This window comes from Antechinus flavipes, chromosome 4 (assembly GCF_016432865.1).
Source record: "Antechinus flavipes isolate AdamAnt ecotype Samford, QLD, Australia chromosome 4, AdamAnt_v2, whole genome shotgun sequence".
Lineage (NCBI taxonomy): Eukaryota > Metazoa > Chordata > Mammalia > Dasyuromorphia > Dasyuridae > Antechinus > Antechinus flavipes.
In genome coordinates this window covers 306,922,074-306,942,072 of record NC_067401.1, presented here as the reverse complement: position 1 = coordinate 306,942,072, position 19,999 = coordinate 306,922,074, and the positions used below count along the sequence as shown (strand labels likewise).

General features: G+C 33.0%; 1 protein-coding gene across 2 annotated transcripts in view; it reads right to left on the bottom strand.

Moving 5' to 3' along the window:
* Positions 1 to 19,999, bottom strand: part of RNF217 (ring finger protein 217) — a 155,088-nt gene that overhangs the window by 27,332 nt on the left and 107,757 nt on the right. For both annotated transcript variants that reach the window (XM_051997684.1, XM_051997683.1), the window contains exon 4: positions 6,128 to 6,329. In XM_051997684.1, the coding sequence (XP_051853644.1) occupies positions 6,128 to 6,329 (202 nt within the window). The remainder of the gene's footprint in view (positions 1 to 6,127; positions 6,330 to 19,999) is intronic.

The following is a 19,999-nucleotide window of genomic DNA, read 5'->3' as shown; positions in this document are numbered from 1 at the left end:
CAAGGTTGCCCACTATCACCATTATTATTTAATATCGTATTAGAAACACTAGCCTCGGCAATAAGAGTCGAGAAAGATATAAAAGGAATTAGAGTAGGCAATGAGGAAACCAAACTATCACTCTTTGCAGATGATATGATGGTATACCTAGAGAACCCAGAGATTCTACCAAAAAGCTATTGGAAATAATTCATAATTTTAGCAAAGTAGCTGGCTACAAAATAAATCCCCATAAATCCTCAGCATTTTTATACATCACCAACAAAACCCAACAGCAAGAGATACAAAGAGAAATTCCATTCAGAATAACTGTTGATACCATAAAATATTTGGGAATCTATCTACCAAAGGAAAGTCAGGAATTATATGAGCAAAATTATAAAAAAGTCTCCACACAAATAAAGTCAGACTTAAATAATTGGAAAAATATTAAGTGCTCTTGGATTGGCCGAGCGAACATAATAAAGATGACAATACTCCCTAAACTAATCTATTTATTTAGTGCTATACCAATCAGACTTCCAAGAAAATATTTTATTGATCTAGAAAAAATAACAACAAAATTCATATGGAACAATAAAAAGTCGAGAATCTCAAGGGAACTAATGAAAAAAAAATCAAATGAAGGTGGCCTAGCTGTACCTGATCTAAAATTATATTATAAAGCAACAGTCACCAAAACCATTTGGTATTGGCTAAGAAATAGATTAGTGGATCAGTGGAAAAGGCTAGGCTCACAAGACAGAATAGTCAATTATAGCAATCTAGTGTTTGACAAACCCAAAGCCCCTAACTTCTGGGAAAAGAATTCAATATTTGATAAAAACTGCTGGGATAATTGGAAATTAGTATGGCAGAAATTAGGCATGGACCCACACTTAACACCATATACCAAGATAAGATCAAAATGGGTCTATGACCTAGGCATAAAGAACGAGACTATAAATAAATTAGAGGAACATAGTATAGTTTATCTCTCAGACTTGTGGAGGAGAAAGAAATTTGTGACCAAAGATGAACTAGAGACCATTACTGATCACAGAACAGAAAATTTCGATTACATCAAATTAAAAAGCCTTTGTACAAATAAAACTAATGCAAACAAGATTAGAAGGGAAGCAACAAACTGGGAAAACATTTTCACAGTTAAAGGTTCTGATAAAGGCCTCATCTCCAAAATATATAGAGAACTGACTCAAATTTATAAGAAATCAAGCCATTCTCCAATTGATAAATGGTCAAAGGATATGAACAGACAATTTTCAGAGGATGAGATTGAAACTATTACCACTCATATGAAAGAGTGTTCCAAATCATTATTGATCAGAGAAATGCAAATTAAGACAACTCTGAGATACCACTACACACCTGTCAGATTGGCTAAGATGACAGGAAAAAATAATGATGAATGTTGGAGGGGATGCGGGAAAACTGGGACACTAATGCATTGTTGGTGGAGTTGTGAACGAATCCAACCATTCTGGAGAGCAATCTGGAATTATGCCCAAAAAATTATCAAAATGTGCATATCCTTTGATCCAGCAGTGTTTCTATTGGGCTTATATCCCAAAGAAATACTAAAGAAGGGAAAGGGACCTGTATGTGCCAAAATGTTTGTAGCAGCCCTGTTTGTAGTGGCTAGAAACTGGAAAATGAATGGATGCCCATCAATTGGAGAATGGCTGGGTAAATTGTGGTATATGAATGTTATGGAATATTATTGTTCTGTAAGAAATGACCAGCAGGATGAATACAGAGAGGCTTGGAGAGACCTTCATGAACTGATGCTAAGTGAAATGAGCAGAACCAGGAGATCATTATACACTTCGACAACGATATTGTATGAGGACATATTTTGATGGAAGTGGATTTCTTTGACAAAGAGACCTGAGTTTCAATTGATAAATGACGGACAAAAGCAGCTACACCCAAAGAAAGAACACTGGGAAACGAATGTGAACTATCTGCATTTTTGTTTTTCTTCCCGGATTATTTATACCTTCTGAATCCAATTCTCCCTACGCAACAAGAGAACTGTTCGGTTCTGCAAACATATATTGTATCTAGGATATACTGCAACATATCCAACATATAAAGGACTGCTTGCCATCTAGGGGAGGGGGTGGAGGGAGGGAGGGGAAAAAAATCGGAACAGAAATGAGTGTCAATATAATGTAATTATTAAATAAAAAATTAAAAAAAAAATTTTTTTTTTATTTCAGTTCAACAGCATTAGGAAAAAAAAGCTGCTACTTCTGTTTCTTATAGTATAAATTAGGGAAGAACTGTGTAGTCATGAAGATACAATAACTTTTACTGTTCTGTAAAGCTTGTTGAATGATAGAATCTTCTTGAGCTGCAGACTAGAAAAATGAGAAAACTTCGGTAAACCATCTTAGGGGGGTTAAAAAACTACTTAATGTCAAATATAGTTATAGTACTTTAAGGCAGAGATACATATATGTATATGTAGGCATATACTTTAAAAGTATGTAAACATGTATGTGTACATACAAAATCACAGGTCCAATCTATCCTTTTATGGATTTATATATACCATCACTTTCAAATACAAACAAGTACAGTACATTAATACATACACATATGCATATTTTATTATATATGTGTGTTTGTGTGTGTGTGTGTGTGTGTGTGTGTATAAAATATAGCAAAGGAGATAGAGTGCCAGTCAAGAAGACTCATCTTCACAAGTTCAACTTCCTCAGATACTTACTAGCTGTGTGACTCAAGGCAAGTCACTTTACCTTTTTTGCCTCAGTTTCCTCATCTGTAAAATGAGCTGGAGAAGAAAATGGAAAACTACTCCAGTATCTGTGCCAAGAAAATTCCAGATGGGATCATGAAGAGTCAGACCAAACTGAAAATGATTGAACAATAATACATAGGCATACCCATGTGGAGATGTGTGTCTTCATTATAAACACAATATAAACTTCTTTATTAAAACAGTCTAGGCACTGTGACAACTCTATAAATATTAATTTTCTCTTACAAACCTGAGAAATTTAAATTTTTATCCGTCAACAAGCATTTAAGTACCAAGCATTGTTAAAAACAAAAACTAAGAATGTCAGTGAACTCACCCTAAATGAGTTCACATTTTACTTGGAAGATAATACAAACATAAAAAAATTGTACATAAAATATATACAGAGTATAAATAAATGGTAATCTCAAGACAAAAGACACTACTAGCAGGAGAATTGGGAAAAGCCTATTATAGAGATGGAATTTGTGCTGTTTTGAAAGAAGTCAGGGAAACCAGGAGGAAGAGTTAAGGGGGAGTATGTTGAAAGCATTGGGGGGGTTGGAAAATACATTGCAAATGTCTGAGACAGGATCCGAACTCAGAGCATACTAACTCCTATTCTATTATTCTACTATGACACCTAGCTTCTTTTTAAAAAATGTAAATAAAAGAAAAAAAATGAGATAATCTATCTCAAATTTTGGGTGGCACATGAGTTAATAATAATCTAATGAAGAGATGAGAATGGATAGCGTCTAATAATAACCCTAGAGGCCCAGTGGGTAGAATGTACTGATTCTATCTCCAGGTGATTCTATCTCCAAGGGATGAGTACAGAATTACACTGTCTGATTTTTAAAGTTGACATGAAAGTTGATAAAAATTAAGAGGAGAAACTCAGAGCTCTTTGTTATTATCTCACAATTCTATAAACCAGATTAAACTACTAATTTATATCCTTTGTAGACTAAAAATAAATAGATTAAATACAATTTAAAAACATTTTAAGTAATACAAAAGTCCTATACTCAAGGGACAAATTATGATATTTGGGAGACAAAATTAATACATGTGGAATAATTAGGGGAAAATTACTATTTGGCTTTGGTTAACTTTTTTTTGGGGGGGGAGAGAAGCAATGGGGTTAAGAGATTTGTCCAGGATCACATAGCTGATATCAGTGATCAAATTTGAATTCAGGTCCTCTTAACTTCAGGAGTGATCCTCTATGTACTATATCACTTCACTGCTCCTGGCTTTAGTTATTTGAAAGAAGAATGGATAAAATTAGAAAAGATTTCAAAGAGAATAGACTATTTTCAGCAAAGGGAAATACCATGAACAAAGCAGAGATATAAAAATTATATCAGCAGCAACCACTATAATATTTACATAGCATTTTAAGGTTTACAGTACTCTTTTACCATAACAACCTTATCTGTGAGGCACAGTAAGTAGGTCAGCCCAATAGCAATGATAGATCTGTTTTTATAGTGGCAAAAGATTAACATGAGGTCAGATTTTAGAGGTGTCTCAAAGTCAAGTGGGGAATTTGGAACTGATTTGATATACAATAGGAAGTCACCTCGAACTCTGGAGCAGAGAAGTGATAGGATAAAAGTGATATTGTAGCAAGATTAACTTTACAATAGGAGGTAGCATAGACTGGAGAGGAAATGTGCCTGAAATGAAACAAGATTCTCTAGAAATGAGTGATTTCAAAACCTGGGGTACAGATTTGATAATCATTTATTTTTAAATGTTATAGAAGGCATTCAGGCTTCAGAGCAATGCCGAAATAGATTAGAAGTTCTTAATCTTTTTATGTGTTTGGATCTGTTTGGTGGTCTAAGCCTAAGGAAATCTTCTGATAATAATTATTTTTTACATTCACAGTTGAAGGAAATGCTAAATTGGCAGAGAAGAGGTCAGTGAAAATAAATATGTAATTTCTATCCATTCAAATTCATAGATTAGATAATCTCTGACATTTGTTCTAATTTAGTAATTCTAGGACTCTCCTTTATGCAATTTGGCTCTGTAGTGACATGATGTTATTGACTTTTTTCTCTTGATTCTTGCAAACATTTTCCTCTTTTTATAATTCATCTCATGAGTCATCTTTTATTGAAATTTCCTCTCCAAGCTTATATCCTTCAGAAAACTAATCTCAATTAAATAGAGCAGAAAATTTACTCTCCCTTCAGCAATATTGCTTCTTTACCACTTGAGAGAATAAAAACTGCATAATGAAAAAGCTAAATGGGAGTAGTCTAGTTTGTTGCTTTCATTTTTTTTTATACTTTGCTTTCTGAAAAGCACATTGAGGATATTCAATTAAGCAAATAGAAACGCACAAATTTTAGTAGACTTTTGTTGCAATATACAGCTAAAAAAGGTTTTGAATAGGTGTTCCCAAACATAGAAATTGCCTATTTAAAAAAAAATCTGCATATGACTAAGAAAATTACATTATGATTGTCCTATGAAACAATAATTTGGTAGAACTATAAGACAGAGATGAAGCATATGAAAAGGAAGAAATATATCTTGCAGATTTCTACCAATTCTGAGATTCTCTTGCATCTTCAAAACATACATCCTTTGCAGATATAAGTTGTCTATAAATGGATTCTACAAATAAATCCATATCCCAATGATAAAAGTCTGTATTATGAAAACAATGTAATTGGTTTAAAAAAAAAGTTTGCATCATAAAATTAGAAAAACAGGGGCAATGTCAAAGAAAACATCTCTTAGGATTTTAGGAAACTACATAAAAGTTCTATAAGTGCTCTAAAATATTCTCAAAATAGCCTGTATTTGATTTATAGACTTGGAAGAAGATCCTCTTTTCAATAAAAGCAAAAATTCTCTTCTTTTTTAATCTTTTTTTTTTTTGAATTGACCATTGAACAAAAGTGGTGTGAAAAGAAAATCCAATAGCAACAGTTAAGAGAAAAACATAAAAGAAGTGCAAGAGAGACAAAAGTCTGATTATAAAACCCAATTAGAGCTTTTAAAGAGTCTCTTTCTCCATGAAAGAATATTTAGAAGAATATCACCTTACTTTCTGAAATACATTAATTCATTCAAATGATGCTAAAAAGAAAAGTTCATGAGAATTAGCACTTAAGAAATGAAATTATGTGAAGTGTGGATTTCAAATTAACTACTTGTTTTGTGTGTAGGAAAGAGAAAATAGTCTAACTGAAATAATGGAGGTATAAATACCAAAGAAAACTATATAAACTTAGTCGCATTTCCATTTCATTTTCTAGCCTACACATTTGAAATTAATATTTAAACTACTTTTTCCATGTGGTAAAATTCTGAAAAATCATATTATATACTTACCACATACTGAGCCTCGCACTAATCTCCTTAAATGCGGTCTCTCAGGGAGGTAGCGATATTTGCATCCAAATATACTGAGGTTTGATGTGTGATCTCCAAAGAAGCGGAGCTGGCGATATCTCTCCCCACAGCGGTAACAAAAATTAGTGTTACATTGTGAACAGGTCATGTGGTCACATCCTTCTGTTCTCTGGATGTGGATCTTTATCAGCAAAATAAGTAAAGAAAGAGAGGAGAAAAAAAATTAAAATACTGATTAAATTAAATTAAAAAATTAATTTAAGAATTTTTTTCTAGTAAGGAAAAAAATTAACTGTTTATAGATATAAAAAGCATTTATCAATAAGTTTTATAAGATACTCATTTACTTTGAAGTCTCAAGCAGTTTTTCTCTTTCATATATATATATATACTTATATGTATGTATACATATACATATGTATACATGCATGTTAAAATCAAGCCTGACCAAAGATTTACCAATGTTCAGATAGTTTAATTTTCAAAAAAATTGTTATATATTTCAAGTAAGTCCATCAGTCAACAAAGATTAATTAAATTCTTACTAAGTTCCAGGCATTATAAAAGCCAGTCCTAGAACTCAAGGTATTTGCTTTATAATGGAGGAGACAACATATAAATAAACAGTTTAAATAGCAAATGCAAAGCAATCCCAGAGGGTAAGGCACTAGTATAAAGGGGGGCTAACAAAGGTCTCCTGAAGAAGGTAAAATTTTACTAAGCCTTGAAAGAAAGTAGGAAGCTAAAGGAACATATGAGGCAGTCAAACATGGCAGGCATGGGAGATAGTCAGAAAGTTGGGGAGACAGGGTTGTTTTCTTTAAAGAACTTCAAGTAGGTAGAATAACTAGTTATAAGGAATATAGTATAAAAAGATTGGAAAATTAGGAAGTTATCAGGTTATGATGAACTTTAAATGCTGCTAATAGTTTATCAGAGAAGGAATCACAGAAATTTTCCAAGTAGGGAATGACATGGTCAGACTTGTGCCTTAGAAAAAGCATCTTGGCAGTTGAAAGGGTAATGGACTGTGGCATTATTTTAAGGGATGATCAGAATGAAATTCATACTTCAGAGACATACTAGAGACAGAGAGTTCTGTTAGGAGACAATTGCAATATTCCAGGTGAGATGTGATGAGGGCCTGAACTAAGGTTGTGATTTCATGAGTATGGAGAGAAGGACATGTTTGCAAAAGAAGTTGTGAAGGTAGAAACAAATATCAAGATCCAATAAGGGATTGGATAAGTGTGAAGAGTCCAAGTGAAGGATCTTAGATTTTGAGCCTCAGGGAATGGAGGGTGATGGTTCCCTTAAAAGTAACAGGGAAGTTGGAAAGAAGAGAGCAAAAATAAGAGTTCTCTTTTGGATAAGTTGAGTTTGAGATGTTTACAAGACATCTGGACATTTGTGATGTCCAAAAAAGCAAATGCTGATGGATTTATTGATGCTCAGAAACAAACAAACAAACAAACAAAAACATAGGTTAAAATAGATCTGTATGGAGATAATTGATCTTATGGAAGCTGTTGAAATCAGTAAAGAAGATAGTATAGAAAGAAAAGAGAAGGAAATCTAGGGCATAACCTTGAAGAGTAAAAAAGGGAAAGAAGAAAACATGCCAGGAATGTGCTGATAAATGATTAATAACCAGCTCTTTAAAAAAAAGCATACTCAACAAACTTTTAAGATTAATATGTATCATTAACAAATTCTCCATAATTTTAAATTCAGAAACCAACAAAACAATAGATTAAGCTCTTCTCTGTTGAATTTGCTGATGTCTGAGCAATAAATGTTCACATTGAAAATTTAACATTTGACCTTTATAAACTGTTAGGGATTAACTCCATCACATCTTTGGAGGACACCTAGATTTAGTGGGCACTACATAGATGAAAAATCAGCAAAGCAGACTCAAAAGTAATGGAATACACAGAAAGGATGAGAACAATGTCACAAAAACCTAGAGAGGAAACCAGGAGGATAACATGATCAATAGTGTCAAGATTTGCAGGGAGATTATCAAGAAAAATGTTATTTGAGGAAAATTATTACATTATATATATATTTTTTAGTTTAGTTATTATATTTTAAAATTAAGAAGTCAGTGTCTTTGGAGAAGACAGTTTCAATTGTATGATGAGCTGGGTAGCCAGATTGAAAGGAGTTTAGACTACATTGAGATGAGAAGAAGGGAGGAGGAATAATGGTAAGAAAGTATAGCACAATGACCAATGGGGATGGTGGGATCAAGTAAAAGGGATTTTTTGGTGTTTGTGTGTTTCTTAAAATGAGAGATTATATTTTTGTTGGCAGCAGGGATGACAGAGAGAGGATATACAGGGATGACAAACATTTGTTTGAGAGAATGATAAAGAATGGGGTCGAGTGTGCAAGGCATTTTCTCCATCTAAGACCAGAGTGAAGGAGATGATTGAAAAAACTGTTAGTTCTGGCGGTGGGAAGAGAGCAGGAGGGGAAGGAAAATAATATGGTATAATTGTTATCTTATTTTTCATAGCAAATTAGATAATTATATGTTGTTAAATTTGCTAGACTTGGAAAATTTTAAGGGATAATCTGAATGAAAGTCATGCTTCAAGTATGAAATTAAATGACTCCATTATGAATTATTCCAATTCTAAGATTTAGTAATAAATTCTATCTTCTATATGTTCTCTCTACTGGCAAGAAAATTGTGGATGTTTAATTCAACAAATATTTATTAATGTAAAACACTTTGGCAGAATTAGGGAATGTAAAGATAAAATAGGCAGTCTTTCTTAAAGTAAAATTTTCCAAATTGAGGAGGGGGGGGGTAAGGCATGAGACAATAGATAAAATTATTGAATATTTTTGACAATTCCTACTTTCTCAATATTATTCATTTTGGTAAGCACAATATAAAAAATTAGTTTCAAAAATCAAAACTGTAAATTGTTATAAATAGAAAAACTTGGAAATGAAGATATGCACATATATGCATGTATGTATGTATATATGTATATATGATATACTGAAATTTTCAATGTGATATATTTGAACCTGAAGCATTTACTGTAGTTTGAATATGCTAGATTCAATTAAATAAAGGTGAATAAAATGCTCTCTCAGTTATCAAAAGCATACTTTGGGAACATTATTACTACTTATGATATTATTTGTGTGAAAAGAAATTTCTTGTAGACAGATATATCAATTTGTAGAAAAATAATTATGACTAATAACATCATCAATAATACCATGATTTTTAAAATAGAGATTATTTTTTCAATTAACAAGCCTTTATTTTCTTTCCCTCTAGCTTCCCCTCCCGATTGAAAACAACAATACTAACAAAAAAACCTTTATGATAAATATATAATCAAACAAGTCAAATTCCTGCATTGACCATATCCAAAAATGTTTGTCTCAGTCTGCATGTTAAGCTTATGATCTCTTTGTTAAGAAATTTATTGGCCCTCTGGAATTGTGATTAGTTACTATCCTGAAATAAAATGTACATTTTATAATGTATGTATATAAATAAAATATCCCAAATATGGTCAGATCAGAGTAGGGTATGGCAGAACTATTACCTTCTTTATTCTTGATGTCTGTTTGTTGTTTTATTTTTTTATTTTTTTTTCTTTTCTTTTCTTTTTTTGTGACTTTCTTGTTAGAAGGGCTTCTTGTGAGAAACTCCTTCTGCCAATGTAGATAATCAGCTCTCTACCATATAGTCTTAAAAAGCTAGTATTCTCACTAATAAGAGGCTAAGTAACTTATTCAAGCCTGCATAATTACTATGTGTCAAGGGTGACTTGAACAATTAGATATTTGGGTATTTAAGTCTTTCACATTCAAAATTAGTTCTCTATCCATCATATCCTCTATGGCTTCTCATCAGTACAGAACTGAGAATAGGAGTAATCTTTTTTTGCTGTTCTTTCCTGGTTTTCTTACTCGTTTTGAGAACTCTTTATTAATTTCATTTATTCAATTCATTTGAGTACATGTATTTATTAAGTGCTTATCATGTTCAAGAAGGCAGTGTGCTGAGTACTAGCAATACAAAAGAAAAAAAAAAGGAAATATCCCTTTTAATGATTTAACAGTTCACAGGGGAATACAAAATGCACATAAATAAATAGTGGTGGTACCCAGAGTTCTGTCCCATATTTTATTCTTTTCTTCATATATATATATATTTTTTTTTCTTGATGAGTTCATCAATTCTTGTGGGCTTACTTATAATTTCTACATATGTGACTACCAGTTATACATATTCAACCTCAACTACCCTCCTAAACTCCGGTCCCAAACTACCAATTAACTACTGGACGTCTCCACCAGAATATTTCATTAAGATGTCCAAAATGGAACCCATCTTTTCTTCTATATGTGTATCTGCTTCATATTATTTCTTTTTCCCCTTTTTCTCTTTTGCCACTATCCTTCTAGTCATGCAATCTAGGTTTTTGTGGAAACATATTCTTCTACTACTTTAATAATCATATCTCTACCACTCAGCAGTAAAAATCCTTTTCTTATAGAAGCATGTATGAGTATCTAATAATATTTGATTACATATATTTAAGTATCAATATCTTACATTAGAATATATTTGAGTGCACAGAACTAATTATGAATAATAAATATATAAGTATGTCATAGTAATGAGGGCAGTTATCATAAATATGTAACTTAGAACAATACAAAAATTTTTTTCCCCCAGAGCAATTAAATATGGGAGAGAGCTAGGTTCCTGACAGTACTAGCAGTTATTTAGCAGTCTTGAAACAACTGAGCTTAGCATCTAGTTAGCAAGAATACTTCATTAAAATAGGAAAGTATAAGATGGCTTATCCAAACACACCATATCTTAGGTGAATTTCTAGGTCTACTCTGCCTGCCTGCCAGCCAGTCAGCTCAAACTCCATCTCCAGAACATTTTAGAAGACATTTTATGCTATTACTCTCAAGTGCAAAAATAGGCAATTATGATTCTGGTTAATAATAGTTACCATTTGTATAATACTTTAATTTTTCCAAATTTTACATAATTACTTCATGTGATCTCACAACACTCCTAAGAAATAGATACTTTAATCATTCCCACTTTACAGATAAGGAAACCAAGGCTACAAGAGGCTAGATCATATGGCTAGTGAGTGATTAAACAGGGCTTGAACACAGGTCTTCTTGTCTTCAAGTCCATTTTCTATGTTGCTTTCTGGTCACAGCCATGATCATATCACTACTCTACTTAAACACTTTCAGTGGTTTCTCATTGCTATAGAATAATGTTTAAAAGTTTGGCCCTGTGGCAGTTAGATGGCACAGTGGATAGAGCAACAGGCTTGAAGTCAGGAGGACCTGAGTTCAAATTTAACCTCAGACCCTTAAAACTCCTAGCTGTGTGACCCTGGGCAAGTCACTTAATCCCAATTGCCTCAACAACAAAAAAAGTTTGACCCTGGCATTCAAACATACAATCTTCTTCACAATTGGGCACAACCCACCCATTCTTTCTTTTCTCTTAAAATTCCCTATTTATCTGGAGGCAAATTTATTTCATTTGAAGAGTTAGTCTGATTCTTCAAACTCCCTATTTTTTCTATCCTCTTCCCTTTCTATACTTTTGTTTACTCCATCCCCGATTTTTGGAATACACAAGCCTATCACTCTTTTTTTTTTTTTTTTCTGTTGAAAAGTTCCTTGACTTCTAAGTACAGCTTAGGTGTCCGTTTATCCATAAAGTCTTCTGAAACTCTTTTCCCTCTAACAGAACTAATAAATCTCTTTATCTCTCAAAATTTTTCTATCACCTTTTTTTGGCTCTCCTTTGCTCAGATCACACTCCACTTTGCATCAACCCTATTTATGCACATACTGTATCTTTACCCTCCCTTTTGGATGACAAGGTATAGTTATAAGAACAGTAGATTTAAAAAACAGTGGAGATGTAGACTTAAATTCTTCTTCCCACATTTATTAGCTCCAGCAAATCTTCTAACTTCTCTGACTCTTATTTCCTCAACTGTGAAAGAGGATTCCTGTGTGTCTATACCATAGGATTATTGTGTTAATAAAATTAGATAAAATATGTAAAGATCTTGCAAATATTAAAGCTCTACATAGATGTCAGCTATTTTAGCTTGTGACTTCAGGGTTTAGGGTTTACTCCCAGAGTAAAGTTAAATAAAGCATAAAAAAAAGTTAAATAAAGCATACCTAAAATAGTGTTTCAGAGAGAAAGCCTCCAGTCAGGAGAATTCCTGCTTTATTTTACTTTATTTTTTCCATAACCCTATCATCCTTAACTCCTCATTCTGGAACCAAGAACCAAGATCAAATCCATTATTTCTGGATGTGATGTATCAATCTACTGCTTTACACCTCTACTTACCACCTCAATTGCATATCTATAGATTTAGGTATTTTATTTTTTGTATCTCTCCTTAATTTGCAGAGGTGTATAACTAGGAGTATAGAATTCTGGAAATTTGTCAGATTTAGTTTAGATGTTGGTTAATTTTGCTTAACTTCCCTTTCCTTCTCTTTTATTCTTTAATATATTGTTGTTGTTCAGTCATGTCCAACTGATACATTTGGGATTTTCTGACCAATGAAGCAATTTGCCATTTCCTTCTCTAACCTATTTTACAAATAAGGAACCGTAAATGACTTGCCTAGGATTATACAGCCAGTAAGAGGCCAGATTTTGGCTTAAGAAGATGACTCATACAACACCATCATCATTTTGAACAACAACAATAGCAAAATCCCAGGCCAGGTCCTACTAATTCCATTCCTAAAACACAATTTACTATGTAAAACAGCATCATCATCTACTTCTCATTGCATATGGTCCAAGATTTACTAATAGGGAGGATTCAGAGATCACAAGTAGATTCTAAGTTTAACTAATTACTTTAATACTTACTACCCATAAGTATTACTACTAAAATTAATTACTACCAAACAGTGCCCTTCTAACAAAGAAATGCTTACAGACTATTTTGTGTTTTGCTACTAACAAATATTACAAAATAACAGCTATCATTTATATAACGCTTCAAGGTTTGTAAAGTACTTTACTACATTATCTCATTAGAGTGTAGGTGCTATGATTATTCCCCATTTAAGGTAAGCATTACCTTAGTAGCATTAAGATACTTTACTACTTTTTAAAAATACCATTTATTTATTCCCTCAGTCAAGCATCGAGTACCCATCATGTCCAAGATATTGTGCTGATCTCATTTGGGCATTCAAAACTGAATCATCTTTTATTTGTTTGTCTGTTTATTTGTTTTAAGAAAATGAGTCATTTGCCTCCAGGCCCAGGATTCCATCCAGGATTCCATGTCACCTAGCTGCCCTATTCTTTACTACAGGAGATGGCTTGCTAGGTAAGGGGAGAGGGATATTTTTAGAAATAAAACTATTATTAAAATAAAAGGTGACAATAGGAAAAATTTTTAAATGTTTTTCTTCATTTTATTCTCCTTTATGGAGAAAACAAATAAAGTATAACTTGGCCACAAAAATTTTTTCTCATCTTTATTTTTTTTAAATTTCCTTTACCTGAAATAGTCCTGTCATTTCTCTGATCTCCTATCCTCCATCCCTTCTCCTGAATTTAAGCCCTTCATAGTCAAGCTCTAGAATATTTTCTCATATCAAGTATTTTAGGTGCTTAGGATAAAAAGGCAAAAAAAAAAATCCCTGTCCTAGAGAAGCTCACAATCTAATGGAGGAAATCTCATGTAAACAACTCTGTAGAAGCAAGATATATACAGGACAACTTAAAAGAAATCTCAAAGGGAAAGTAGTAATATTATGGGGTGTTAGGAAAGGCTTTTTGCAATAGGTGAAATTTTAGCTGAGACTTGAAGACAGCCAGGCTCAACAGGTAGAGACAAGGAGGGATAGCATTCTAGGCATGAGGGAACATCAGTAAAAACCCATGGAGCTGAGAATGTTTTCTGTGTGGAAGACCAAGGAGGTTAATGTCATTTGCTCAGGACTAGAAATGTGGAAAGGGGCTAGGATTTTATAAAGGCTTTTAAAGCTAAATGAGAGGTTATATTTGATCCTAGAGGTAGTAAGGAACAAGTGGAGTTTATTAAATTGTCAGACATTCATTTCAGGAAGACGACTTTGATAAATGAGTGGAAGATGGACTGAATTAGGGAGGGAGTGGAAAAAGGGAAACTGACCAGAAAGTATTATAATAGTCCAAGTATGCAGTGATAACATCCTGCACTAAAGACTGTATCAGAGGAGAGAATGGGGCAAATGTAAGAAATGTTGCCAAGGTATCAATAGGACTCAGCTACAGATTAGATATAGCAGGTCAAAGTGTGGAGTCAAGGATGTTATCTAGACTGTGATACCAGATAACTGAGAGCATCCTCAACAAAAATAGTGAAAGTGAAGAAGATAGGAGATTCTAGGAGAAAAATGAATATAATATTGAGTTTAAGATATCTATGGGCCATCAAGTGATTAATAGGCAGTTGGAGATGTAAGACTGGAGGGCAGGAGAGAGGTTAGAATTAGATAAAGAGATCTGAGAATCATTTGCATAGATGAGAATTTGGAATTTACCAATGTTATGGTTTAATGAGATCTGGCAAAGGAGACTGAGGAGTGCTTAGAGAATTAAAACAAACTAGGCAAAAGGAAAACCAAGAAAGCCCCTTGTTCCTGAAATGCTTTTCCTCAGCACCCCCAGACTTGCTTTAGGATTCATTTAGGCACAAGTTGTTTCATTAAGGCCTTTCCTGATCTAATCTGCCCCTCACCCTATTCCCCTCCATGCCCCAGAGTGTAAGCTTCATGAAGTCTCTAGTAGGCACTGTGGATGGAATACAAAGGAAAGATGCTAGTTCAGATCCAGGCTCACTCTGGCTAAGAAATTAACTGCCTGTTTGCTCTTTTGTAAAATGTGAGTAGCAATAACATCTATTTATCAGAGTTGTTGTGAGAATCAAATAAAATAATATTTGCAAGGCAGTTTTCAAACTGGCAGAGCTATGTCAATGCTCACTATTATTTGTTTTCATTACTGTGTCTGTATCCCCAGTACATAGTATATTATAATAATTATGGCTAACATTTATCTAGCACTTTAAGGTCTGCCACGTGCTTTATATTATTTAATTTGGTCAGAGTAGCTTCTAAATAACTGCTTTCTGAACTGAGTTGAATTTATTACATACTTTTAAAAAAATCTTTTTATTTTTAGCGTTCATTAACAAAACTCAATTCATTCTTGGTTAAAGCAATATTGATCTTCTTGAAAGGTTTTATATTCCTGCAGTTACTTACCCCTAGCTTAGCTCATGCCTAATATATAGTACATATTTAATAAATATCTGTTCCATCCCTTTCTTCCTCACATTTACTTTATTTTTATATTTTAAAAATAAGAGTTGATTGATACATTACTGATGTAGCCAAATGTGATTTATTTGGATTAAAATTTTTTTTGATCATTAGAGCATTCATTTTCATCTTCATTATTTCATTCTTGATTTTTGAGCAGTGATTTTACTGGTCACTTGTTATCTTGGTGAACCCCAAGAATTCTTTCTCTTTTCCCAGGTTGTTAGCATCGAAAAGGCCTGGATTTTCCCTTCTTTTTCTAATAGAAATTTCATATGGCAAGAACATTTCCTCTTAAGTTTACTTTCATTTCTACTTTGTCAAGAAATTCCTCTTTATTAGTCAGAAATTACTCCAGAATAGTAGTTCCTGTCATTTGTCATTGCTTCATTTTAAACTTCTGAAAGGCAACAAGACAAGAATTGATCATTGCCTCTGCTTTTTTTTTTTTTAACAGATAGTAACTGATATTTTGATAGTAAAATCCCCTATTAACAATATCCCTTCTAATTCTCTTTATTCACCATTTTCCCTATATGTACTGTGCTCCAGAGAATGTAATCTGACTCCCATTTGCTTGTCCTTCTACCTGTACTTACTTGTCTCTGTGCTAGCATGCTGCTTCAAATTTGGACAATTGTCACATTCCATAGATTTCACACATGCAGTGTCTCTGGAACTCATCATTTTCTTTTCAATCCCACTGTCAGTCGCTATAGGTCATGCCCTAATTACTTAATACAAGACTACTATAACTTCCTTAAGCAACCTCTATTGCTCTAGTCTCAATTTATTCTAAATTATCTCAGTCATATCTATCTTCTAAAATAGTTTGCATCCTGGCCCTTCCTTACTCAGAACCCCTCAATAACTCACTATTGCTTAAGGAATAAAATCATTAATGAATAAAATCTATTCTGGTATTCAAGATGATAAAGATAATATAAAAACAAATGGTTTTAAAGATAAGAATTCTGTCACATTCATTATATCTCCTGCAGGGCACAGTACAATGCACTACACAAGGTAGACTTTTAATAATTAAATAATTGAAGATATCGCTAAATACCTTATCATAAAATATGGTTGTGTATATGATCCTATGTAAAAAGCACCCCCTTTTATTTCTTTCCTTGAAAGCAATATGGCTTAAGTAGATAAGCCAAGGCAATTAACATTTATTAAGAGCTTACTCTAAAGTCTAGGTACTCTCCTAAACCATGGGGAATTCAAATATGAGGATAAAAAACAGTTGCTGTTTTTTTCTATTAGAAGACAACATACAAAAAAGCTGAGAAGTGGGAATGAAGATGAGATTCTGACACAGAGGGATAGTGTAGAAATTAGGAAATGCTAAAACAAAACAAGAAAGAGAATAAAGAATGGCTGCCGTGGGCTCATCCTCAAAAGGGGAGCCTCAGAATGGGTATGAAGAGTTCAATGATAGAGAGATGTTCCATAGTAAGGAGACCCCAAGTACTGAGGCAGCTGAGGCATGGTGGCAAGTTCTGTAAAACCAAAATCAAAGCTGCAAGAGGAATAAAGGGGACTTGTCCAGAAGACAGGAAGATCTGAGTTCTAATTCTGTCTCTGACACTGTAACTGAAGGAATGTCCTTAACCTTTCTCAGGTTCAGGAGTATGAAAAATAATGCAAATAAGAGCACCTGGCAAATTTTAATGTGTTATGTAAATGAAAATTACTGTTGTTGTTATTACTGACTTTCCTCCAACATTCTGAAGATTTCTTTTCTTTGACTAACATCAACACACCTTTTATTTGAAATTAATAAATATCCTGGCTCTGCTTTTTACCCTTCATATATGATCTTGAACAAGTTACTTAACTTAAGTTTAAATCTCTCCTCACTTTTCTTTTATCTAAAATAAGGAGGTTGGATTATAGGACTTCTAAATTTCCTTTCCATTCTTCATCTATAACACTATGATCCTACTAATATGTGAATAATCATTGCTAAATCTAAATTGGACAGTAGATGGCACTGATGATTAACATCACCAACAAAGGTCTTCTAAATTATTTCCAGGTTTTTATATTTTTATAATACTTACCTGAACAATCTTACAAAAGGCTTGTAAGACAGGAAGACAAAAATGAAGGGAATCTACCAACCTAAGATTAAAATACTCAGATTTCAGTAAAATGAAGGTATTTAGCAACATGTTTAAAATGGAACATCCAAATACCATTAAGATATTTGGAGATACAGATATATTAATGTATAAAAAAATCATTACTCATATGAAAGATATCCCCTAAAACTACAAAAAAACTTAAATAATAGTAGTTTAAATATTTGAATAACCCTAACAGGTCTCAATCTCATTTTCAGTTCTTTTTCTCTCACAGATTTTATCCCAGTCAAATATATACAACCTGAAAATAACTCACTTATTATTGTGTTTCTATCTTTTCAAGAAGTAGTATAAGGAAAAAAAGTGTCTCTCCTTCAGTATCCAGGCATATTCTTCCATCAAATTCTGAATTTGCTACTTCCAGGAAGCCTTCTTTAATTAAGAATGATTTCTCATTTATAATGTGAATAATATTTCACATTTATAGCTACAAGGTCTTATTCAAGATCTGAATAAACCGTGAAGCTTACTCTGTTTTGTTCTTCTGACCTAACTCGTTTCACCCTTCCTTAGATATTCTGCTAGCCTTCTACTCCATGAGTTTCATTATTTTGGCAAGACTTAGTTCTAGTACAGCTCAGAATTCCTAGCCTCAAAAAAAAAAAAAAAAAAAATCAAACACTCTCAATCTTCCTAGAATTAAAGACCATAGTGTATCACTGTTCCTGGCAAGTGATTTTTTTAAAACTACATTTTATAGCAAATACTCCCTTAATCTGTATTCCTCTCTGCCTCTCACATATGATATATATCATACATGCCATTTTCCTTCTGAAACAGAGTCCAAAAAGTAGTATCAGATGACTAGATTGTAGATAAGCTATATTAGACAAGATGTGGTCTTCTTAACTATTTTTTATTCATATATATATACATATATTATGAGGGGGGGAGTAGATTCTATAAATAAGGTTACAAGCCTGCCCTCCCTTCTATGATTTACACATTACAATTCCCTAACAAGTAAAGGAATTACACAGGAAGTTCCAAGCTTTGAAAGACTCTTGAATTTGAGATGTGACATGCCCTTATAGATACACACTCACAACACACTCATTACATCTATAGTCTCTTCTTTTAGATTAGGGTTAATCCAGGGTCCATGAACTTGGTTGCTGTTGTTGTTTTTAAAATATTTTGATAATATTTTCAATATAATTGGATTTCTTTATCATTCTGTACATTTTACATTTAAAAACATTATTCTGAGAAGAGTTCACCATTCTGCCAAAGGGGTCCAGAATACACACACACACACACACACACACACACACACACACACACGGTTAAGAACCTTTGCTCAGTTAAATCAAGCCAACCCTAGCTACCTCAAATCATGAATGGTATAGAAAAGATCTGAGTTTACTTTCTAATTTTTCTAAATACCCTTGCATAATTGTGATCAGTTGTTTTTCTCTATAGCTGCTCCTGCAACAACAGAAAATGGAGTTGAAATCTTCCTGAGGGTTACCAATGTATCTGTCTTCCCCTTACAGACTTGTAGCATCCCAAGATCCTGAATGTATATTCTATTTGCACTCGTATTTTACACATATTTATATAAATGATTTATAAGGGTTTTAGGGACATTTTCATATTTATTTTTACTCTTTGTTATAGCATATTGTAATAAATTTCATTTCCAATAGGCTCTCAAAAAATTGTTTGGTCACATAGATCTTTCTGAAAATGTAGTAAGTAAACTTTAATGAGATATTTTATGATATAACCTTCTTGCATATATTGCAAGCATACTTATGTTAACTCTATAGATTTTAATGTTTTCTGGGTCCTCAAGTCTTGCATGATGGTAATGGATAAAGTTCCGGACTAGTGATCAAAAAAACCCTGGATTCAAGTGCTGCTTCATATATGTACTAGCTGAATAATCCTTAAATTATGTAGTCTTACACACAGACAAGTCACTTAACTCCTCTGAGCCTCAGTCTCATCATCTGCAAAATGAGGGGATTGAAGTAAGATAGGATCTGAGAGTCTTTCCAACTCCAGATCTATGGATTGTGACAGGAGAATGCATGCTTTAATACTTAATACATTACCTGACAGTAAGACTTATATGAAGTTATGCAAAGTAAAAAAGTTAATCCAGGGAAGTAATATATATATGACTTACGTGAGTATAAATGAAAACAAACAATACAACAACAAAAGATCAAAACTGAATTCTTTGTAATTTTAAAGACTAATCTTGACCCTGAAACAGAGATTTGAGAATGCACGTTTCTTCCCTACTTTGAAGATATGGTTACGTAGCACTATACATACTCTAAGACTTGGTTGATGTATTCATTGA